Raw genomic sequence first — 25,410 nt, forward strand, 5'->3', positions numbered from 1 at the left:
TAGTTCATGAAATGTAAACATCTTAATATTTTACAGTACCTGAACTTCTTTGCACTAAAACAAAGAGACAAATTAATGAGAGAGTTGTCATTATTTATAGGTTATAACGACCCATATGGGGATCAAGTTGTGCTGTATGTTCTATCAAATTACCATGACTTGTTTAACATCTCATATTCACTCTGCACTTTGACATTCATTTAAACTGTTTTTAGACCAAACTATAAATCCTGTTATTTAATTATTCTAGCCTAAGCTTCAGTGGAATAAGTAAGGGATAATGTATAGTTCGGAGGTTGTTATGGAGAAATAAACCCCGACAGGTTGTATGGAACCCCGACGCGAAGCGGAGGGGTTTCATTCAACATGAAGGGGTTTATTTCTCCATAACAACCGACCAACTATACATTATCCCGCTTATTACACGGTTTACGAGTGAAATAATTAATTTGAAACATAATTCTGATCAACATACGACTTTCATTGATTTAAAATTGCATAATTTAGCGAATCTGCAAGACCGGTCACTTCCGCTGTTTTTGCCGAGCCTCCTCCGCATTTGAAGCCTTTGATAATCAATCAGTGGATCGATAGATTACCATACACGTGTTAAGATCATAGACTGGTTAAGATGTGTATTGTGTGTAGTCGTATCTGTCATAAACAAGAGATTAACTTCAAACTACGGGGTGCGTTTGTGTCGCGGAGCCGCGGTGCCAGCTGCACTGAGACGAGAGGAGCTGTGACACCGGGTCAGAGGCTCTGATGCAGGTCTGGTTTCCAGCAGCGATGTGGAAGGAGCCTCCACTCTCCTTGTAACAGGTTACAAGTCATTTATCTAACATCACTATTAGTCCGACGCTGTTTAATGACGGTAAAAATGAAACACAAGGTAAATATCCTACATAGTTTCTCTTTTCTGTGCTGCGCTGATCAGAGCAGCGTCCCTAGCAACGGTCTGTTATACATGACGACGGTCCGTTATACAGAAATAACAGACCGCAGAACGCAGCGCTGGACCAATCAGAGAGCAGCATTCAATAGAGCAGTGTAATAATGAGTAATAACTCACATAAAACACAATACCTCCAGAACTCCTCTCTCAAGGCAACTTTTTCAAACTCAAGACTCAAGGATGAGCTGTTTAACGAGCTGATAATGACGTATTTTCACATTAGTTCACATTTTATATGAGTCAGGATGTAACCTGAGTAACCGCTGTTTCATCTGCACATAAAAGTGAAGAATTAAATCAGTGCAACACATTTAATTTGCTGCTATACGACATCATGCACTGACAGCATAACAACGTCTCTATAATAAATGTTTAGAGTATAAAACCACTAGTCTTGTATCCAAACACAGGGATTTCTGTAACAGCATTACATTAGCAGCAGAGTGAAGCGACGTTACGAGCATCTCATCCGCTCTAATCCGGAGCGGAGCAGAGCAGCAGCTGCTAACGGAGCGCCGCTGACTTGACGTAAAGACATCTGGGCGCTTTCCAAACTAACCCAGTTCATCCCCCGGCTCCCTCCAGGCATCTGTTTCCCAGCCCTGCAATATTTCTGGAAGATATTACTTTCCCCTCGCAAACCAACAAAACCACTCTTTATTTCAAATGTCACAGACCTCCTTTTTATATATTTAAAAAAAAAGAGAAAAAAACTGATTTCAGCGCTCGTTTAGAAAAAAAATGGATGTTTTCATGCTATTGTTTCCCTTGGATTACATTTGCCTTGGCAGGGCCGTGTTGGTGGAACAGTTTCCCCTCCCCAGAAGCACATTTAATGTGAAATGTCTGGAAATATTGGGAAGTGTTTCTTTTTTGTTAAGCTTTATTGTGATGCTATAAATAGCTGAAAATAAGGAGTCTGGAGTATTTCAATGAGCCTTGGAAGCCAAGCAGCAGAGAGGGGCGGTGAGGTGGGCGATATGTTTTGGAGGAGAGCTGTTAGGATTAGAGGAGGTTTGTTATTAGTTGGAAGAAGAAGGAGAAAAGGAGGAGGAGGAGGAGGAGGAGGAGTGGTGGTGGTTGGATGGAAAAAGCAGGAGTTAAAGGAGGAGGAGGTATAAGGAGGTGAGTTATAGAAACAAGAGAAAAATGTACAGAAGCCTGGGTGGAGAAAGAAAGAGGAAGGGAGGTATTTCAGTCTGAAAAGAAAGAAAAAAGAGGCAGGAAGCGGCGGTATGCCGGGGAAACACGGGAAACGTGTTTTATAAGGTGTGGACCTGAAGAAGTCAAGAGTCGACGCAGACGCAGAGAATATACGATAAACATCAGCCAGCTCCAACACAACGACACAACACATTTCTCTTTATTCCCTTTTAAAAAATATTAATGCACATCTAATATTAAAGTGACTGGGAACATAAGAGCTAACAAACTTTATGCTGTTTCTGCAGCAACTCTATAACGATTTTTGTGCAAAAGCTGCAGAAAATGAAATTAAAGAAGTAAAAATTCTCTAATACAGCTAATGAAATACAATACAAATCTAATTTAAAGTGGATGTTTGAATAATCTTTTAGCCCAGGTTTAATACAAACATAGATTTCTGATAAACATTAACGCTGCCAGTATGAACAGTAACAAACTTCAGCTTCTCAGATATTTATTAAACTGTTTGTTTAATCTAATTTTACCCGTGCAAGAAATAAAACACATGCTAGACCGGACGTCTCTCATGTTTTGGCAGAATTTTTCTAGTCGGGAATAAAAGAATTTGTTGTAATAATAACGATAATGAAAATAAACTTTATTTGTATAGAAGTTATAAAAACAGTGGCACAAAGTTATTCACAACAATTTTACTGCTTGATTGTGTGTCATGTTTTTGTTGTGTAGAAGACGAAATATAAACAGCAACAACAGGACGGAAACAACAAGAACATGTCAGATTAAAGGGCAACTTCACAAAAATACTGTACAGCAAAATTCAAAAGACTAAGACTTAATAGATTGATTGAAATGTTTATTTAGAATATATTATTAAAAACGACAATAAGACAAAACATTTAAACATGAGATATAGAAATTCATATTCGAAAAGGAGTGAGAAGAAGTAAAACTTATAGACTCCCACCCCCTCTCCTTAAATAATGAATAACTACCTAAACCTGTGTAATGTTACAAAAACATGAATATAACTTAAATATACACCTAATACAGAATTCATACATACATACATATACCTACACTAACACATATCCACATATACATACATACATACTGTAAATACCCACATACGCATGCACATTCTTACATACATGTCCACATAAACATCCACATGTCATAATATATACCCATGAAATAGGTCTTATACCAACATCCATCTTCACATTCAATAACACAAAGAACAGTTGGTAACTCTTTACTTGAATGGTTATTCATAAGATTGACATAACAGCTGTCATGAACATCAATGAATACTTATGACAGCTGTCGTTAAGTGTCATTCGGTAAGTTATGTCACTTTTAATGCAAAGTTGACATTGTTTGAGATGTTTTTGTTATTAGAACTTAATGTCAACTTTGCATTAAAAGTGACATAACTTACCGAATGACACTTAACGACAGCTGTCATAAGTATTCATTGATGGTTATGACAGTGTTATGTCAATCTTATGAATACCTATTCAAGTAAAGTGTTACCGAACAGTTTAACCATCATCAATGAGAACAGACAGACACACAGTATCTGCAGCGTCAGCACGAACTGACACATAAACCACCTGAAGCTGCGACCACCAGACTCATCTAACCGTGACGCGGCTCATCACCAGCAAACTTGATGTTAAAGTCTGTGTGTGTGTGTGTGTGTGTTCCTGCAGCGCTAATCTCCAGTAACGCCTCATCCTCTAAACGCCTCCCGGTATGAGAGGAATGCATCACTCTTTTCTTTCTTTTTCTGTCTCTCTCCGCTCCCACCCAGGGCTGCTGATGATGATGATGATGATTACGCCTTTAACACCTCCTCCTCCTCCTCCTCCTCCTCGCCGTCCCTCCGCTGCCCATCTCTAAGCTCCACAAAGGCCTTTGACATTTAAGACGCCTGTTGACTCCTTAAGCCCTTCAAAGGAGGCTCAGCGGCCGCTACAATCTAGAAAGAATTTCATTAGTGGCTTCTGTGATTTCTCTCTTAACCCTTCACACAGAACAACACACACAACACAGTCGGCATTTACAGTGCATTGTTACCTCACACACACACACACACCAACACACACACCGCTCAAGTCGAAGATAAGTTACGACCGTGCGGATTAATTTCCATAAAACACGGGCCAGCGGTGATTCATTGGTTGCTAAGGCCGGTGTGCGTGTGCGTGTGGAAACCCGGGGAGCTCGTTGGCAGCCGTCGTTGTTTTCTCCTGTTTTATTGAGCTGCTGGTCCAGAGTGACCGGCATCTCCATACGGCGATGTCTCAGGGAGGCCGCTGCACCGTGTGTGTGTGTGTTTTTCTTTTTTTTTTTTTGTACGGCGAGGTCTTTCCTTGTTCCGCTGCCAGCTCTGAAATCTATTTGGTTTCTCTTTGTCGGCTCGGCCCTCGCCACCACCGCTGCTGCTGCTGCTGCTGCTGGTCGGTGTTGCCCCGTTATCTCTGCCAAGCGGATCATGTTCTCAGCTCTGTTTGTTAGTTTTCACTCAACAAGAAAAAAAAAAAAACCTCAAAAAACGGAGGAACAGACTTTGGTGGAAAGTTAGAAGTTAGGCCACGGGCCACGGGAACAAGTGATTCATTTATTAAAAGAAGGATTTTTAAAGACCTTTTCAATTTCTCGCTGCTTTCTCATGAGCTGCTTCACTTCACTTGCTGCAACGAGAGAGAGAGAGAGAAAGTCCTGGCACAGATCTTTAATCTGTTTCTACTTTTTGATGCAGATCTTTATGCAAATGCACATAAAAATTTGTTTGACATAGTAAATTTGAGGGTTTTGCGGCTTTGGCAGACGCCCTGTGTTCCTGTCTCTGAGCAGTTTTCAGCTGTGTTTCATTGAAAGATGCAGTTTTATATTTCATATTTATCCCCTTGTTTTAATAGCTTGTCAAGTCCATTGACTGCTTAAGAGCAGATCCCCCCCCTCCGATGCTGATGAGCCAACAAGTCCTTCCTTCATCTGGTTTTCAGCACTGGAGCTGCTGCAACCTGCTTGATGCCGATCCTGCATGAGAAAAGAAAAAAAAATGATGGAGGGAAACATTTCTGACCTTGAAAATCTGAAAAAAAAGAAAGAAAACACAGCTTGTTGTTCTGGTGATATACAAAAGAAAAGCTTTCTCGGCTTTTCCTACCTCTAGGTTATTACTGATAAAATAAACGCTTGCGGTCATGAAACACTAGACCGACTCTTTACTTCTCCTCCTCCTCCGGCAGCTAATGGCTCCAGAGTTTCACTCGTTTCACCCAGACTCGTTTCTCAGCCGTTACAGGAGATTTCAGAGCAGGAAAAGACTGATTGAACGCTGCCTGGCGGGCGGCCAAACGCCGGCTACCGCTGGTTGTGTGTCTGAGCGAGAGCTGCAAGTGTCTTCGTGCTCCATTTGACACGTCCTTTACGTTTAACCGGAGCTTTCACTCAACATTGACGCTTTTATTTCTTCTTTTTTTCTCCCTTTTACCTCCTCCCTTCCCTTTTCTGTTTCTGTTTTTTTTCCTCCCCTCCAGTTCTGCTTGTTCTCTCTTTTCTCTGGCTCTGAACAGAGGTCAGAGTCGATCCAGACAAACTAATAACAGAACTGTAGGAGTAGATAACGCTGCTAAATATGAACCTAATCTGATGGTTTGTTGGTCTAAAAGTCAAACTGCTACTTTTGATTTGAGAATTGCTTGGTACAAACTAGACATTTAGAAACCTCGGTACAGGTAGACCTCCAAAAATACATGCTTTAGTCAATCTACATTTTGATTTATGAAGTTAGATTAATTAAAAATTTCCAAATATTGAAATAAAGGAGAGAATGATGGAGTTTGTAAAGGACAGCCGTCAGGAAGCAGGACTTTCATCAGGTTTAATAACTCGTGAACCGCCTGACTCAGCACCTCACTGCCTTTTTTTTTTTTTTTTTTTTTCTTTCTTTCTTGCATTGGCCTGCAACCTGCCATCTGCTTCTCATTCACCTTCGCAGGAAATCCTCCTCGACCAATCAAATCAGAGCTTAATCTGCCAGACTTGGGCTTGCGGCTGCCTAAAGGTTAGAGAAGCAGGAGGCCGATCTAAATCGGTCTAAATCCCACGGCAGCTGGGAAAATCTGGCCGTGAGGAGCCGTGGGGATAAGAGAAACCTTTTTTTTATTTTTTTTTTGTGTGTGTCTCATTGATCGGTGTTATTGTTCTGTCCTCTGTAAACCTTTGGCAGATCTCACACACTCTCCTTCCACCAGGAGATAAAACCAGATCTTCATTGTTCCCTCGTAAAAACGTTGTAAAACTGAATTCGCACAAAAAAACAACATAAAAAATCAACTATTACCAGTTGCTGTTGTATTGAGGGCAAACACAACATCGGTGTGGAAACAAAAAGCTTGTTACCTTGATGCTTTTATACTGTATATATATATAATGGGGGATTTTTTTCCATAGAGGCCCATTGTCGTCTAAAGTCTTTGGGATTATGTGAATCAGGCCGTTGACGTATGGAAAAGCAACGGCGGTAAACACGCTGCTCTTCCAGTCCTACTCCAGTTTCTTTGGCAGTGTGGACAACGTCGTTGCTCAACTTCCTTGATATTTTGGTGACGACCAATTCCAAATCCCGCTGGCTGGCTATCATCATCGGCAAAAAAAAAAAAAAAATGCTGAGCAAGCAAAGGCCTGCACCCCATCTTCGGCCCATCTGTCGTTCGCTTTCTTCTTGGACTCGACACTTGGATTCAATTGCAATGAAATAAAAAACAATCTTGGATCAAAGCTTGGAGCTGCTCGACCAATCAGAAACGTTCACCACTGCAGACCACGCCCCCTTCCCTTTAAAGTTCCTAAAGCTTTGGAAAGTACTATCCCGCCGGCCTCAGCAGGGATTTTTCTGGAAGTAGATCAGTTACCGCCGGGTCTAAATTTAGACCCTGGGCCCAGTTGTTCAAAAGGTGTAATCTGGATCAAAATTACCCAAATTTTGAAATCCCTTTTTTTGCTATCCAGGATCACGTAATCTGTTTTACTTTTATCCCAGTTGTTCAAAGTGAAGTAGGATTGGATCATTCTTATTCAGATCCAAACTTTTCAAGATTACCAAATCTGGATAATGAGTTCTCTAGATGGGACTGTTCATCACACTGAAGGCTGATTGGTTTATTTGAAAATGGAGTGTATGTATTGTTTTCTGTGCTCTTTGTTGTTTCTTCAATGTCTTTTAAACAGCCAGACTCCATATGGTTGGACTGTTAAAATACATTTAAAAAAAAGAAGCAAATATAGCCTACAGTACATTAGTGAAATTGTGTATATTTCCCCATGTGTTTCAAATTCAAACTTCAAATTTCAAACTTCAAATTTCATTAAATTCAGTTTGGGGGAAAGTAGTTGGGGAAAAGTTCTTCAGTTGTAGAGTATTCAAAAGTTAACTTTATTTACTAATCACTGTTATGGTTTTAAAATTAGATCATATAATACAATAGTAATAAATCTATATTTACTACATTATAAATATAGTTTATTTGACCAGTTTGAATTGAATTTAAATCACATTTTGTTCCTTCAGAATAATCCTGTTTTTTTGGATCAAAGTTTTCCCAATCCTACTAAAAAAGTTTTGAACAACACAAACTGAGAGTTTGATCCAGATGAAAACCAATATTGGATAATGTGATCTAATCCGATCTCAGAATCCATTTTTGGTTTTGAAACAACACATTTTCAGGATTTGATCCAATCCATTATCCAAAATCCGATCCAGATTACTTTTTGAACAACTGGTTCCTGTGGTCCGAACATTCATAGTTCCTCCAAAGGTTCCTGGGAAAGTTCCTGATGAGGCTTTACTCACAGATAATATAGAGTAAACAACTTACGGCACATGGGGATCAGCTTCATGGCACTATTTACCTACTTACAGTACTTACAGTTTTGGCACTATGTGGAGCTGGAGGAGTCATTTATTTATGAATGAAGTGTCGGCGCCGTGGTTACAGAGCTACAGTACCAGTCAGTGATGGTTGAGACGGGACCGAGGCCTGAACGAACCCCGGTGACCTCAGCTCCTCCTCCTCCTCCTCCTCCTCCTCCTCCCGTTGCTGAGGAACTTGGCCGGTCTCGGTGGTTTTGAAGCCGCTCGCTCCTCTGGTCCGTCACCAAACTGTGTGACGCTGGTTCACTTCATTTAAGTTGAAATATAAACACAGACAGAAGCAAAAACACAGAAATGGTTTGGTTCCTTCCTCCCGTTGACCTTTGCCCTCTGATCTCTATATTAGATAAGATCTTCTTTAAATTCAGTTGGACAAACGACAAACCTTTTTCATACATTTTCATTCATTTTATTTTTCGTTTAGTAACCACAGACTCTTTACATTCCTCTATCATCCACTGTTTTTCAAAATAAGAGAAGTTTGTACTGTTATAGGGAAAAATAAAGTGCACACATCAGAACAATGGAAACAATTTCTAAATGATCTGACATCTGATATCTGGAAGAAAAAATATAATAATAAACTATGAAGTCAGAGTTGAACAAAATGAAAAATAATAATTACAGGGTCAATCATCCACAAACATATTACGCCCCATGTGGTCCAAAAGTTTAATAAAAATCAGTTTTCAGCTCAGGCAGAGAGAATAAAGAGGCTTTTTCCATGATGTAAGTGATGAATTGTTGTGTCTGTGGGGGGTTTTCAGGAAGAAGACTGCACAGAAATCAAAATACCAAACATATATTCTCACCTGGAAATCAAACAAACATGTGGAAAACTGCACTTTTAAGTCTAAAGTTACAATAATCAATCCCCCACTGGGTCGATAGTTGATGATTGTGAGCAGTTGAGGTATTTTCACTTGGATGCACGTAGAGATTTATCATCAGGAGGCGTCTCGGTTTACTTGTTGTTGTGCATTTGTCGTCTTTCTTTTTCTTTTTTCTGCAGTAATCAATACAGGTTTATCAGTCGGCAGCATCTCCTCCTTTTTTCTAAACCAGCGAAACTCCCGGCGCTCATGATTTTATTAGGAAACGTGTCTTTTCCCTCCACATTCTGTCAGATGGATTTCCACGCTAACCTTTTGACAAGCAGACATTTAATTGTGGATTTGGACAATTTATCATATTCAGGATTATTTTGGCTCCGGCGCAGCAGCAGAGTCGCGTTCTCGCTCCAGCACAACTTTCCAACTGTGTGGGAAGGCGAAGGCGAAAACCGAGCTCTCCTTCTCCGAGTTTGTGTGTGTGTGTGTGTGTGTGTGTGTGTGTGTGTGTGTGTGTGTGTGTGTGTGTGTGTGTGTGTGTGTGTGTGTGTGTGTGTGTGTGTGTGTGTGTGTGTGTGTGTGTGTGTGTGTGTGTGTGTGTGTGTGTGTGTGTGTGTGTGTGTGTGTGTGTGTGTGTGTGTGTGTGTGTGTTTTTGACTTTTTTTGCGTGTGCAAGTTCATATGGGGAAGAAGGGAAATGGAGGTTTTCCCAGGGAATCCCCTCCGTGTTTGAAGAGCAGAGCCCGACTCCTGCAGCGCCGCTTTGTGACCGAGTCCTCTCTGAATTAAAGTGGACAGGAGGAGTGATACCTCTGTCTGTCTGTCTGTCTGTCTGTCTGCCTGTCTGTCTGCCTGTCTGTCTGTCTTCTACCATCTCTGTTGTCTAACCTTTGACTCTTCTCTTCTATCTGCTTCCTCTCTGCAGAGCTAAACCCCAAAGGTAAGTGTCTGGTTTAGTAGAGCTGGATAGAGTAGAGCCAAGTAGAAACACACTTTATTGATTTAACCCTCCTGTTGTTCTCCTGGGTCAAGGAAGGAAGGAAGGAAGGAAGGAAGGAAGGACAAAGGGAGGGAAGGAAGGAAAGAAGGACGAAGGGAAGGAAGGAAGGACAAAGGGAAGGAAGGAAGGATGGAAGGAAGGGTGAAGGGAACAAAGGAAGGAAGGACGAAGCGAAATAAGGAAGGAAGGAGGGAAGGAAGGAAAGAAAGAAGGACGAAGGGAAGGAAAAAAGTAAGGCAGGAAGGACGAAGGAAGGAAGGAAGGAAGGAAGGAAGGAAGGAAGGAAGGAAGGGAAAAAAGGAAGGAAGGACGAAGGGAAGGAAGAAAGTAAGGCAGGAAGGACGAAGGAAGGAAGGAAGGAAGGAAAATAAGGAAGGAAGGAAAGAAGGATGAAGGGAAGGAAGGAAGGAAGGAAGGAAAGCAGGACGAAGGGAGGGAAGGAAGAAAGGAAGGCAGGAAGGACAAAGGGAAGGAAAGAAGGAAGGAAGGATGAAGGGAAAAAGGAAGGAAGGCAGGAAGTACGAAGGGAAAGAAGGAAGGAAGGAAGGAAAGAAGGACGAAGGGAAGGAAGGAAGGAAGTGAGAGATGGGAGGAAAGAAGGAAGGGAAAAAGGAAGGTAAGATAGATGGAGGGAGGGAACAGATTGAGTCAATTGGGTCAAAAAGGAAGGAAGAAGTAAGGACGAAGGAAGGAAGGACTGAATGAAGGAAAGAAAAATGGAGGGAAGGAATAGATTAGGTCAAGGAAGGAAGGAAAGAAGGAACAAAAGAACGAAAGAAGGAAGGACGGAAGGGAAGAAGGAAGGGAGAAAGGAAGGAAGGAAAGAAGGAAGGATGGAGGAAGGGAACAGATTGGGTCGACAAACAGGAGGGTTAAAAAGACAAATACGTAGCTGTAACACACATCCTCGTGTATTTGCTGTATTTTTGGGACATGCACTCAAATATTCTTCTACACAGACACAGAAATGTTCATATAATCAAAAATACATTATACGCATTCCAACACACACACACACACACACACACACACACACACACACACACACACACACACACACACACACACACACACACACACACACACACACACACACACACACAGCACTACTGTATATACAGGAAGAGTCTGCTGCCTTCTGTTTATGTTCCTGTAACGTGATACTTGGCAAGAGGCTGCACACATACACACTTCCTCACTGTATGGAATAAGTAAATATCCATTTATCCTTTTATACTCAGTGCAGTTTACACAGAAATATCATCTGTCTCACACACACGCACACACACACACATACCGAAATGCACTGGCACGCATTTTTCTGCAGTGCAACACACACACACTGTACAACTATGTGTGTTCCAGCTGTAGTGTTCCCAGTCGTCAGCCACTGTTTGTTTTAGTCCGTCTGAGTTTGTGTGCTCTGATACAGAGTAGGATGTCCTGTAATCTATAGTGGGCTTAGAGGCCCTGCAGTAGTACATGCACACACACATGCACACACACACACACACACACACACACACACACACACACACACACATGCACACACAAACTAGTCTAAACTGCAAATCATCTTCATATGCAGCGACTGTGCAGCAGCCAAATATGTTTTCAGGGAAATGTAAACTTTCCAAAATTAAAGACAGTTAAAAGGACCAGGATCATGAAAGAGAGCAGAAAGAAATGAATAAAAACCAATATTGCCAACAAACACGCTTTTTTAATCAACATGTAACACAAGCAACACGTCAACAACTTTTCCTAAACCTTCCTCAACTTTATTCCTCACATGCTAACAATGCTTTTACCTAAAAAACCAAAACACTGATCGTGAAAAATGTCTAAATTCATGCCAGTTTTTATTTTATTTTCTCTTTCAAATATTTTTTATTAGAGCAGACTTTAATATTGTTACATATCTACATCATACGCATCCAAGAGTATAATGTATATCCATATAGAAATGTGTGCCGTTAGGACATAATGCCCTCTTTTTTGTTTTTTAGAACATATAACAATGGCAAATGAAAGAACAGATAAACATGTATACAGAGTACAGAAAAATGAACGAACAAAAACAAAACCTAAAAGAATATCCCTCCCACCCACTCTACCCAGCCTTACCCTTCCGTCTAATCACTACTTTGTTTTTATTTTATTTTAATAATAATCTGTTTTTTAAATCTCAGTTTAATCCCCTTACAAGTTTTTGCTGTTTAGCCTGCGAACAGACACATAATATAGTTACAAAACACCACCAATGTGCACATGTTTAGTCGACCCACTTGCAGCTCCTCTGACCTTCTGCTCTAAGTTAAACATGAGGTAGAGAAAGCTCTACCCCGGTGTCAGTGTTTCAACTGTGTTTATTAAACATGAAGCTGCAGCTTATTAACGCTCTAATTTCATATAATTGTGTTGCTGATAGATGTATAATGTTTTTTTTTTCTTCCAAAGGCCTGGTTGGTTTAACATTAGTCGGCTCCATGCAGTGAAATACGGACTTTATTCATGACGCAACAGCAGCATTTAGATTTATACCTGTTTGTAATTTGGTTTTATCATATCAAACATATTGAATTGATTGTGTTGCAGCGTTTTAGAGGTTTAGTTATGAGTTTATGAACAGATCTCAGGTCATGTTGCAGAATAGAAATGTTAGTATTACTGATATATTATATATATAAAGTGTCCGTCCGTTACCCAGAATCCCACACTCTGACCTCGTGGCTGCAGAAAAGCTGCACATGAACACGATTTGTCGAAGAGCGAGCCGCGACATGACCGGCGTACGTGCTTTTTTTTTTTTCGATCCACACATATCAGGTATTTTGCACATACACACACTTAACACACTCACACTCACATGCACGCACACGGCTGACATCACTGCAGCTGCGGTAAGAACCTGATCCCGTACAGTGGTTCTCTACTCAAATAAACTCTGTGGTCTCGCTCTCTTTCCCCCCTCTGTCTCTGACACACACACACACACACACACACACACACACACACACACACACACACACACACACACACACACACACACACACACACACACACACACACACACACACACACACACACACACACACAGATTCCAGATAATTGGAATCAGAGTCCTTTGAGACAGCACAACACTGGAGCTGCAGCAGCTTTAACAAGTAGCAGCAGTTGGTTGATGTGCACTTGCGATGTGAAGTGTGTCGAACAGTGTCAGCCGCCCTGAAGGCAGCGCTCCGTCAGGGAGGGAGGGGTGGGAGGGGGGGTCAGAGGTCACACGGGGAACAGGACAGTGACGTAGTAAACCTTTAACGTGTTGTTCAGGTACAGTATACACTGCAAAAACTCAAAATCTTACCAAGAATATCTGTCTCATTTCTAGTCAAAACTAATCTCATTGTACATAAAATAAGACTCGTCACATAAAGAATAGTTTGCTTTTAGACACTTTTTACTTCTTTCAAGCATATTTTTACTAGAAATAAGTAGAAAAAGAAATATGATAGTGGGGCAAGTTTTTCTTTCGTATTACGAGCACAAAAAAGTTGCTTTCACTGGCAGATTTTTCTTGGTCAAAATGTCAAATTTCTAGTCAAAACTAATCTCTTTCCACTTAAAATACATAATATCCACATAATATATCACCTCATCACCTACAAATTAACTTGTTTTTAGATAATTTTCACTTGTTTCAAACTAATTTTCACGTGAAATAAGAGAAAAAGGTAACACTTTACAATAAGGGTCCCTTAATTAACGTTAGTTAGTACATTATTAAGCATTAATTAACTGTTTACAGATATCATCATTATTATGTATTACTTAGGATTAGGAAACACATTAATTAATGTAGCCTATTAGTAAGCAGTTAATTCATGTTTACTACTCAAAGTTAGTTAATAAATGATTAAGTAATAATAAAAGTTGAATAATGTAATTAGTTATCATTATGTATGCATTACTCAGCATTAATTGACACATTAGTTTATATATTAATGCTTAATAATGTACTAACTAACGTTAATTAAGGCACCCTTATTGTAAAGTGTTACCTTTTTCTCTTATTTCATGTGAAAATTTGTTTGAAACAAGTGAAAATTATCTAAAAACAAGTTAATTTGTAGATGATGAGTCTTATTTTAAGTGGAAAGAGATTATTTGTGCCTAGAAATTAGACATTTTCACAAGAAATGAGACAAATATTCTTGGAAAGATTTAGATTTTTACAGTGTAACTACTCTGGTCCCAACCAACGGAGGACCGGGACAAGCTGCGGACGACTCTGAGACATGTGTAAGACAAACACAGTAACCTCAGTTTACTGTAACCGAGACACAGTGTTTAGTCACTTACTCACTCTTTGGCTTCGCTCGCTCTCGCTCCAGATTTTCTGAATTGAATCATCTCCTCAAACACCAACAATCGGCTTGTTTTTCTTTCCACTGTATCTCCTCGACCTCCGTGTCATCAAAGCCCGACAGGGACCGTGACATTTTTTGACGTACTAGGCGGGAGTGGTGGGGGGGTTGACGCAACATTTATTTATCCCCACGGCAACGGACACTTCTCGTGCGAGCGAGCGTAACAGCGAGACAGGAATACAAAAATACATCTGAGTCACACATGATGATGATGAAAAATAAAATCACAACAGGGTCGGTTCAAGCGGTTGTCGTGGCCGCGTTCAGACTCCAGTGAGGTCATCGGTGAACACGCGCCAGCTGTAAACGGCAGGACTGATGCTATGAAACATTTCATCTGTTTCCTTGTGATCGTCAAAAACCCAAAAATTACAACAATTTTCACTGTTATGATTTATACATGCATGCATCTGCAACAGAAACATCCAGAGTTAGAGACAGAGACAGTGTGTCTTTCTTCAGGTCTGGAACAAACGTCCAGTTTGACTCACAGAGGATTTGATTTATATTTCAGTTGTCAAAGGTCAAGATCATGGTGATCTTACTAAACATGTGCGCTAATTAGACCATATCTGAACATACTACATGACCTTATTTGTAGCAGCTTTCTTCTAGTTTTCTTGCACCTGTACCAAACATTTTAATAAGTTACACACTGTACAGCCCCTTCAGTTTCTTTGATGCTATTTCCAGCCTAAAGGCTTGCGGATGCTCAAAACCATAAGACATAAAAATGATTAATTAAACTATTATCCAAAGTGGCTTACAAGGTGTCAATTAAAAGTGTTAAAAAAATATACTTTTAATGTCACAAATGTTTAGGCTGTTCAAATATAAGTGCATTAGAATCATATCGTTGGTTCCCACAAATCTACTATAACACCTTGGCTAATTACTGATGAACTGATTGGATTTTGACAGTCAGAGGTTAAGATTATAGTGTTGGCATAGTCGTAGACCATATTTGACCACATGTGACCTTATTTGCTGCTGCTTGATTGGTTGGTGTAGGGATACAACCATGAGCAATTCTAGTTTTCTAGTACCTGTACCAAACATTTTAATACCAGCGTGTATTGAGCCCCTTCTGTTACTTTTATTGCTATTTCAGCCTTTAGATTTGCAGATTCTCAAAGCGCTGAAACATACTGTAAAAATAGACAAATTCATGCTTTTATCCAAAGTGGCTTACATGGTAACACTAAAAAACCAAGTGTAATTAAATTACGAGAGTGTAAAAAATAGACTTTTTAGGTCACAAAAGAACCAAACTCCATGTTTAGGCTGTTCAAACAGAAGTGCATTGGAATCACATCGTTGTTTCCCACAAATCTATGATAACACCTTGACTAATTACTGATGAACTGATTGGATTTTGGTGGTCAGAGGTTAAGATCATGGTGTTTTTCACACTAACTCATAAAGTCGTACACTAATTAAACCATATTTGACCACATGCAACCTTATTTGATGCTTGATTGGTTGGTGTAGGGATACAACCATGAGCAATTCTAGTTTTCTTGTACCTGTACCAGACATTTTAGTACCAATGTGGCCCCTTCAGTTTCTTTAGGTCTTAAGGTTTGCGTAATCTCAAACCCATAATATATAAAAATGCTTTCATCCAAAGGCATCACACTAGAAAACAAGTGTAATGAAATCACAAAAAGGTATATAAAAAAAGGACACAACATCAATAGGTGCCTTTCCATCATCCCTAGAAAAGTGCAAACCTAAATGTTGCAATTAAAAACTGATAATGGAAACGCCTACATTTCGGAAAAACCTCTCAAATATCAAAAACATTTTTACGCTCTCATGAGGTGGCATTTCAGACATATCGATATAAGTATCGCAAAAGCGTTATGGAAACACTTATTTCAGTTCGAGAACATCAGACAGCTCGTTGAACACAAGACGCTCACATCCATCTCCCTCAAAGTGAAGTCTCACGGGACGAGAACTGAAGGGAATTATGGGATAACGCGAGACTAGACTTTACGAAGAGTTACGGATCATTCTCAAAACACCTTTCAGTGGAAATAACAATTGCACTTTAAATATTGCTTTTATTTTGCGAAAACCTGTGATGCCCAGCTACTGATAATTCTTCCCCAACACCAAAGATGACCAGTGCCACCACGGACAATGAAGTCCAAACATTTGATTTAAACAGTGTGGGACCAGTGCATTGCCTAAAACAATCTGCATTTTCATTTTCTCACTTACCTATCCAAATAAATACAAAATAAAATACAGGTATCTCCCTAACATAACCAGGAGAAGGTGTGGTCAATGTGCATTTTTAAAAGTTCCCCGTCCAATCAGCTGCAGCGACCAGTCAAGCAGTAACATCAATAACACAAAAACACTGACATTAATGAGCCATAACGTGTCACAAAAGAGCCAAACTCGTATGTTTTAAGTAGAAATACATCAGCGTTACAGTAAGTTCCCACAGATCTACTATAACACCTCGACTATAATTAGTTAGTAGTAGAGGAGTGCGTTCCCTCATCTCCTCCGTCCCTTCGAAATGTGACGCCGTCGGTCCCCGGTCTCAATATAAAGTTGTTTCCTTGATAAAACAGTGGCCGATCCCAGAGGGGCCACAAATTAGTAAGGAAATACGACTAAGAAAAACAGAACGCGAATAAAGTCGAAAATCAAAGGGGGGATAAATAAAAGAATCTGGAGGGTTCACGTCAGGTCCAGGTTTGAGTTTCACCAGTCATGTGTTTCTCCTTCCTGTAAAAAGATGGAGTCATGTAGTTTTGTATTAAACATTACGCAGCTGTGTGGATTCAGTGTTTTTTTTTTTTTTGTAAAGTTTATTTAGTAAAAAAAAGTGTAGAAACACAGAGTCGTGCAGGTAAATCTCTAAAGTCCAGTGGTGGGTGTAACCTGGTGATGAAAGCCTGGGAATGTACAGAGGTGGAGTGGAACAAGACCAGATTTACTACCTCACACACACACACACATACACACACACACACACATAGTGGTGACTAGTAAATGGCGATGCTGAATTTGAGACGGAAAAATGTTTCCCCTCCGTCTTTTCCAGCCTTTCGTGACCTCCACTCCCTTCCTCCTCTTCTTGCATTTCACCTCTTCACTCCTGTCCCGCCCTCTCCCTCTCTCTCTGCTATCTTGTCATCTTTCGTTTCGTCTCGTTTATCTCTCTCTATCCCTTTCCCCTCCTTGTCTGTTTGACTTTTTATGACTCTGCTTGCTGTATTTCCTCCTCCTCCTCCTCCTCCTCTTTTCTTTCCCCACCCATCATTAATACCCGTGGACAGAGTTTCAAATGTCCAGCTCTGTCTCAGCAGCACACAGGTAACCCTTAGTGTGAACATAAAACATCCCGAGCTGCTGAAGCTGCAGCGCTCGAGAGGGAAAGGAACTTAAACTTTATGTTGCATGAGAAAACGACTGGTTTAGTTTTAGGACCTTCGTGACTCACTGTAACATTAGAGAGCCAATAGGAGGTTCAGGTTTGATAGATAATTTAGTATAAATATAGTAATTCAAATGTAAATTGTGTCACAGTTGATGGGTGGCATCCTTTGTGAAGGTGTCGCAAAGGTCAAACCAGGATGAGAAGGTCTGGCCCGTTGGAGGATTTTCATGACAAACACAAAAACTTGAGGTTTTAAGCCTCTTGGTTTTAAACAGTGGCTCCATTAGAGCTGAAACCCAATACTTAGATTTAAAGGTGTGATCCTCAGGCTTTCTTTCTTCTCAGTGTTGTTTGTTTCCCTTTCGGCCATGTGTATTGTATTACTTGAACTAAGATGAAGTGTGATGATGATGATTTAAATTGACATGCCCGAAATAAACAAATTGATTGATTGATTGATTGATTGATTTTCATCACTGGCGTCCATTCAATCGTGGGATAGGATCAATCTTTGGGATCCTTGGTGAGACACAACCTCACCTTTTGAACCTTTTGGACCTTTCGTTCCCCAGGAAAAGGACGTGTTTCTATGTCTAGTAGCTGAAGATTTGGAGCATTTCTTGTTCCTTGTGAACTTATCAACTCTCAGATTTATTCAGATTAAGGATTCAGAGCTTTCATTTTCCCACGTAGGGGAAATTTGTGTAATAGAGGTAGTAAAAACACAACTAATACAATAAAAAGAATAACAAGTAAGGTCCATAAAACAAAGGCATTAGAATGTAAAAACCGCAAAACTTGAGTTGAGACAATAAAGTGCAAACACTTCAAAATGTAAATTAAGAATTGTGGGAAGTGATTGCACTGATTGCACCTGGAAAGAAGGAGATTATATATCTAATAGTTTTCTGAACAGCCTGTCTGTCATAGATCAGTGTAAGACAGAGCTGCCAAATGCCGATTATCTCACTGGCATCATTTATAATGATTTACACCATTTTCTTTTTGAGACTCACAGTCATTAAGTGCTAAAATCGAAGGCAGCTGGACTTCTCTTTGCACTGCACTGCAAAAACTAAAAATCTTACCAAGAATATCTGTCTTATTTCTAGTCAAAACAAATCTCATTATACTTAAAATAAGACTTGTCCCATAAAGAGTAGCTTGTTTTTAGACAATTTTTACTTCTTTCAAGCATATTTTTTACTTGAAATAAGTAGAAAAATCTGATAGTGGGGCAAGTTTTTCTTTCTTATTATGAGCACAAAAAACTTGCTTTCACTGGCAGATTTTTCTCTTTTCTTTCCTTCTTCTATTTCAAGTGAAAATTTGTTTGAAACAATTGAAAATGATCTAAAAACAACTTAATTTATAGGCGATGAGTCTTATTTTAAGTGGAAAGAGATTAGTTTTGACTAGGAATGAGACTTTTGACAAGAAATAAGACAAATATTCTTGGAAAGATTTTGATTTTTGCAGTGTGGCTTTTGAAGACGTTTTTGCCTCTGATCCGAAAAGGAGCACATGAGGAGTAGTTTAAAAATGAAGAGTAGTTAAAAATGAAGAAACCTTTCGAAAGACGAGACAAAAAGTCCAGTTGCCTTCTATTTTAGGGCGTACCGACGCCTACAATGACCTGGACGACTGAGAACGAGGTTCACAGTTTTAACTTTAGTGATCGTACTGTAGTTGGAAATAAAAAGATTATTTTTTATTTACATGTTGAATATTTGAGCCAAAGGGAAGCTTTAGCAGGCGTCGCACCTACAGAATTTATCCATTCATTACATATCACATACAGTACACTCTACCTGTGTGTTGACCACTGTCCAAAGCATACCTTAGAGTTTAAAAAAAACAACTTTTCCTTCCTTTCAGGCAGCCAGTGGTTTCATTCATCTCAGTTTGTTATGAAATGAATCTTGGAGAGACTTGAAACTGAATTAGCCGGAGTCAGGCAATCCATCACGGCGTACATCATGTCTGCTCTGATTATTGTCAAAAAGTTATTAAAAAACACAGTAAATCTTAAGGCCTTCGAACTGTGTGTACGTTGTGTGTCGACTCGTAAACTAAACTACAGCAACACCTTCGTCCTTTTCGATAAAAAAAAACTCTACATGTGTTTGTGTATTTGGGCAGAGATGTTTCTGCTGTTAATCTTTTTCTTTTTGGACAAACTTTCCTGCTTTGTCCGCGCCATGTTTTTTTTGTTTTTTCCTCCCCCCCAACATGGAGGATTGTTAGTGTTCAGAAGGAGGTTTACTTCCTGCTTCTGTGTAAATATATTTAACGAGTAAACCTCCCTGACAACGTGTGTATCTAACCCTCTTTGTTTTGTGTGTTTGCTGGACGTGATGTGTTGTTTAACTAACTCAGTCACCCGGGACCAAAGGGTCAATGAGAAATTAAGTGAGTGCGGAGAAAAAGGGGAAAAACGTCTTTCCTTTCTACTGTTTTCCTTGGATTTCCCTCTTTTTTTTCTTTTTCTTCTTCTTTTTCTGTCTCTGCCTCACTTTCATTCACATAATCACATAATAATTTCATGTCTGCACCAAAAACCGTGCACAGTAGTTGCAGGTAATTATCGGTATCTATAATAACCTGGAATATTCCATAATTAAACCGTCCACCTCCCACCCTAACGCTGTCGTTCCTCATATTATTCCTCTCTTTTTCTCTCACGCTGGTTTATTTCCATTCATTTTCTTTCTTTTTTTCTTCTTATTCTCTACTCAACTCAGGTTTTTCTCCCTCTCCTGTCGTTAGCTCACCTCCTCCTCTCCTCCTCTCCCCAGGTTCGCCCTCGCTCCATCTCTTCTTAACAACTGTTTTCCTCCATCCCTCCTTTTCCCCCCTCCCCTCCTCGCTCTGTTATTCTAGCTAAGTGTAGATTTCTGCCAAGCTCAGCACTGCTTAGGCTCAGGATGGAGTTGTAGTTGGCCTTAACTCTTCTCCTCCTCCTCCTCCTCCTCCTCTTCTCTTATTTTCTCTTCTCAAAATCTCACAAAACTTCCCTTTCGGATCTTCGACAAACACCCGCCGCCGCCGGTGTTGATGTTGAGTCTCTCGGTCTCGTAGCGCTCAGATACTCGTGTAATCCGAACATCTGCGGTGTTGACTGTGTTAACAAATGTTAGCCCGGCCGCTGTTTGGAGAGAAAGCCTTAAAAAAAAAAAGAAAATAGAGTAAAAGAGGGGCGATGGTCCCACTTCCTCGTTTGATTCGCCGTAGGGGAGTTTTGGTGGAGATGGGCGCCACTTAATGGGGAAGTGGGCTGTGACCATGAGGCTGTTATTGCAGGAAAAGACCAACAGAAAGACGGAGAATGGAGAGGAGCGTGAAATAATGCAGGATAAATCAATTTTGCAGCTTCTGTTGCTCCAAAATAAATAAAAGTGAATGAATAAAAAGCTGCACTTTTTAGCTTCTATTTTGAAAACAAACAGAAGGTCAGTGGGAAAGAAAAAAAAAACATAGAAAAATGTGTTTTAAAGTATTTTCTTCGTCTTCTTCTCAGGAGTTCCCAGGGTTCTCCAGGCCCGGTTCAGTTTACCTCTGGCGCTGGTGTGCGTTCCCTCCTCTCCCACCAAAACCACCAAGTTTAAGATCACCGTGGATACCAACCAGCCGCCAGTCAACCTCAACGCCATCTTCCCAGGTAACACACGGACATTTAAACATGATGTTGATGATGATGATGATGATGATGATGTGATGTTCAACAGATGCTGCTGTCACCGTCCCAGACAATGATGAAGGCTCTGTATGTGAACCACATGTTTCTATGACTGTCAATAAAGACAGATGAAGCTGCCCCCTAACTCAAGGCCAATCCAAATCTTGTGCATGTCGATTTATGACAAGCAAACGCTCATCCACCTGTCACTCAAAGTGGCCACGCCCTCAAAGACTATTCAAGTCTATAGTTAGTTAAGGAAGCAAACAAGAACAACAAAACTCTTTATTCTGCAAATTAATTCAAAATTTAGGAGTAAATGCAACACTGAAGTAATTCTTAACAAATGAAACCAAAAGAAAACATTTCTGCTGGGTAAATTAGAAAATGCTGAAAGGAATTACGCGTTATGTAAACTACCTTGATAAAATGCTGAACAGTTGAGTATGGGATGTAGTTCCAGTTACGTATCTGCCTCAAAAACGACTCAGTCTCGTAACATTCCATTATTATCTCATAGCGTGTTGAATGTGCAGGTCACAACTTGTCCACCAGAGCGTTTTGGAGTTGTTCGATTGTGTATTTGATGAGTTTGATAAAGGAAAGCCCGTAAATACCTACCACTAAGACTATAGGGGTTGTGGCAATGGGCAAATTTGCCAAAATGTTAAAATATCCCTCTAAAGTTGGGACATTTCAATATGGAAGTCAATGGGGACTGACTCACATTTACAGTCGGCCCCTAGTGGCTGTTAGAGGAACTGCGGTTTCTGCACTTTTTCATCAGCTTAAACCAAAACACAGTGTCCAATTTGCCAGTTTTGGAGACAGCACCTTTGATTTTATGGCTGTAAATACTTTTCGGCCTGTTTTTTAATGTGATCCTGAAGTGATTAAAAGAAGAAAATAAGATGAACATACATTTAAAATGAGCAGATTTTAGATAGTGGAATATTTGCTTAATTTCTTCATAGTTTATCTTCTGTAAAGGTTTTGGGCGTTTAAAGAAAACCTCAGGGCTCATGTTGGTCGTGTGTTCTGCAGGTTTGATTATGATTTTCACACAAAACAAAACTGTGAACGAATCAAAATGAAACAACAATGATCGGAGTTGACCGTCCGTCTACTAACGCCTCCACCAGGTGGCGCCGCACAAAGCTCAGTGACATGATGAACGTGAACAGGAAGTCAGGGTCCGGACTGAGCTGTGTGTATGAATGAATGAATGAATGAATGAATGTGTATGTGTGTGTATATATACATGTATGTGAATAATCAACCGTGTGCAGTTGTGTATTTATACGAGTGTGTTTATGCATGTTTATTTATTTGCGATTCTCTGCGTATGTGTGTGTGTGTGCGTATGCGTATGTGTGTGTGTGTGTGTTTGAGCCCTGGGAATCTCTGCTCTCCTTCCCACTTATCTGACGATCAGCTCCAATCTGCAGCCCTGACGTCTAAACACTCTCTGTCTTCGTACTGACACACACACACACACACACACACACACACACACACACACACACACACACACACACACACACACACACGGTGGTTTGTGTTAACCATCGTGTGTCTTTGTGATGCGTATGTGTGGACTGTATCTCATCGTTCACCTTTTGTTGGCGTCTCTCTCATGGCGATGGAGCCGTTCCTATCTGTCTCATCGCAGCGTTCACTCTCTCTCTCTCTTTCTCTCTCTTTCTGTCTTGTCTTTCTGTCTCTGCAGAGTTTTCATCAAAATCCGAAGATAAGGACGGGAACACTCTGGCTTTCCAGTTCCTGTCAGGAGCCAAGGTGACCGTGCTGGCCTCCAAGACCTCCCGTGAGTCTGGGACACCGACACCACCAAAAAACCATGAACGGGATTTGTTTTTTTGTTTTTTTATAAGACCCCGGTTGATCTTCATCATGGTGGAAACATGGAAACGATCAGACACAGCGCAGCTTCCAGGGATTTAAACCTTTTACCAGATGACAGTTTTCACATAGTGTCTGTATTACTCAAAGTGTTTCTGATGCTTTTTCACATTTTTGACACAATTCACTCAGATTTAGAGACTTTTAGGATAAATAAAGGGTCTCTAGTGAGATTCAGGTACATATAATATAATATAATATAAGGGCATGGTAGACTAGAATAAAACAGATTTAAGAAAAGTAAGAATACACGCTATATACATCCATATAAAATGATGTACCGTACTTTCCGGACTATAGAGCCGCACCAGCTAAATTTTAAAATAAAATACATTTATAGGCCGCACTTGAATATAAGCGGCAGATTTTCATGTTGTAACATGAGATATTTACACAGAAAGACAGTAGGGAACTGTGCAAGTCAGCTCGCTTTTCCACTGTTTTGGTTACGCTCCTCTCGCCCATGTGCATTTGTTTACAACGAAGCTGGCGAAAAATCAATAAATGGAGCGACTGGAGCGAGTTTTACCAGATGACAGTTTTTGCATAGTGTCTGTATTACTCAAAGTGTTTCTGATGCTTTTTCACATTTTTGACACAATTCACTCAGACTTAGAGACTTTTAGGATAAATAAAGGATTTCTAGTGAGATTCAGGTATCCATATAATACAGTATAATATAAGGGCATGATAGACTGGAATAAAACAAGAAAAGTAAGAAAATAATATATGCTATATACGTCCATATAAAATTATTTACATTAATATGTTTTTCTTTTTCTTTTAAAGTATATTTTTGGGGCTTTTTTGCCTTTAATGGACAGGACAGTGGAGAGAGAGGCAGGGAATAGGAGGCTGATATATGTATTTTCATTAAATGTTATAAATAAAACACTACAAATAGAAAAAAACTAGAGTAAATATGCATAATTTATATGTAAATGTATAATTCAGGGCATTTTAATCCCTAAAACTGTTCATTTGTGATGCTTTTGATTCTTTTTTATAATAAACAACTCTGTTTATTTACGATATACAGGGTCCAGGGCCAGAACTCAAAGATATAAATGCACTTTACAAACAGTTTTTTATTATTTTTAACTCAAGTTTGGTGGTTTTATGTTCTTTTCGTCTCATTTTATGGCCCTAACTTTTTATTGTTTTATTATTATTACCACTGTAAAACAAATGTCCCCTCTGTGGGACAATAAACTCCCTGAATCAGAATGAAAAAAAAAAGCGATGAACTAAACAATATTTTCCACATTTAAATCTCCATCTGTCTGTGTGTGTCTCTGTGTGTGTGTGTGTGTGTGTGTGTGTGTGTGTGTGTGTGTGTGTGTGTGTGTGTGTGTGTGTCAGAGCGTTACCGTATCCAGAGCGACAGCTTCGAGGACACGTGGCTGGTGGTGAAGGAGCTGGTCCAGAGGTTCGACAGACACTTCTCCAAACTGGGAGTGAAGGACTTCAAGAAGAGTTTCAGTGGACCGGTTCCTCTGCAGGAGTACTTCCTGTCAGTGGACAACCACTTCCAGGTACACACACACACACACACACACACACGCGCACACACACACACACACACACACACACACACAGGTCGACATCTGCTGAGGTTTGTTTACAGTCGATGCTTCAGTGACTCGGAGCTGTTTCTGTTTGAAATCAGGAGGAATTCGTCTCCTGCTTCCTTTTGTTTGATGTGAACTGAACGTGCTAATAGTCTGTAAAACATATTATAAACAACATGTGTGACCCGCTCTGGAGAAATGAGTCAGAAGTCGCAACGATCTTTTTTTAGATAATCAGCTGATAACGTGGAAAACCAATGAAAATATTGCGAAAAGGCAGGTAAATGACGATTAAAGTTGACTTGCAGCTTTTAACCCACTAGAGGAGCACAACATGAAATAACTTATGAACCGTTTATGATAGAGGTGAGCTGTAAACTGTATTTGAATCGAGGGATTCCCCGCTTTCTGAGCATCCAGGGTGCATTTATGACAACAAAGGATGGGGTCCACATGTAATCACGTAGTACGGGAACAGATCCTAAACTGAGCGGGGAGCATACATTAGTCC

General features: G+C 40.0%; 1 protein-coding gene across 1 annotated transcript in view; it reads left to right on the top strand.

Moving 5' to 3' along the window:
- bbs9 (Bardet-Biedl syndrome 9) overlaps nt 1-25,410 on the top strand; it is a gene marked incomplete at both ends in the record, with an annotated part of 251,222 nt that overhangs the window by 64,356 nt on the left and 161,456 nt on the right. The window contains 4 exons of the mRNA XM_083990340.1: nt 9,825-9,839; nt 21,250-21,390; nt 23,138-23,233; nt 24,691-24,863. Coding sequence (XP_083846466.1) covers nt 9,825-9,839; nt 21,250-21,390; nt 23,138-23,233; nt 24,691-24,863 — 425 coding nt within the window. The remainder of the gene's footprint in view (nt 1-9,824; nt 9,840-21,249; nt 21,391-23,137; nt 23,234-24,690; nt 24,864-25,410) is intronic.

The sequence above is a fragment of the Trachurus trachurus genome (assembly GCF_905171665.1).
Source record: "Trachurus trachurus genome assembly, chromosome: 16".
In the NCBI taxonomy this organism is placed as follows: Eukaryota; Metazoa; Chordata; class Actinopteri; order Carangiformes; family Carangidae; genus Trachurus; species Trachurus trachurus.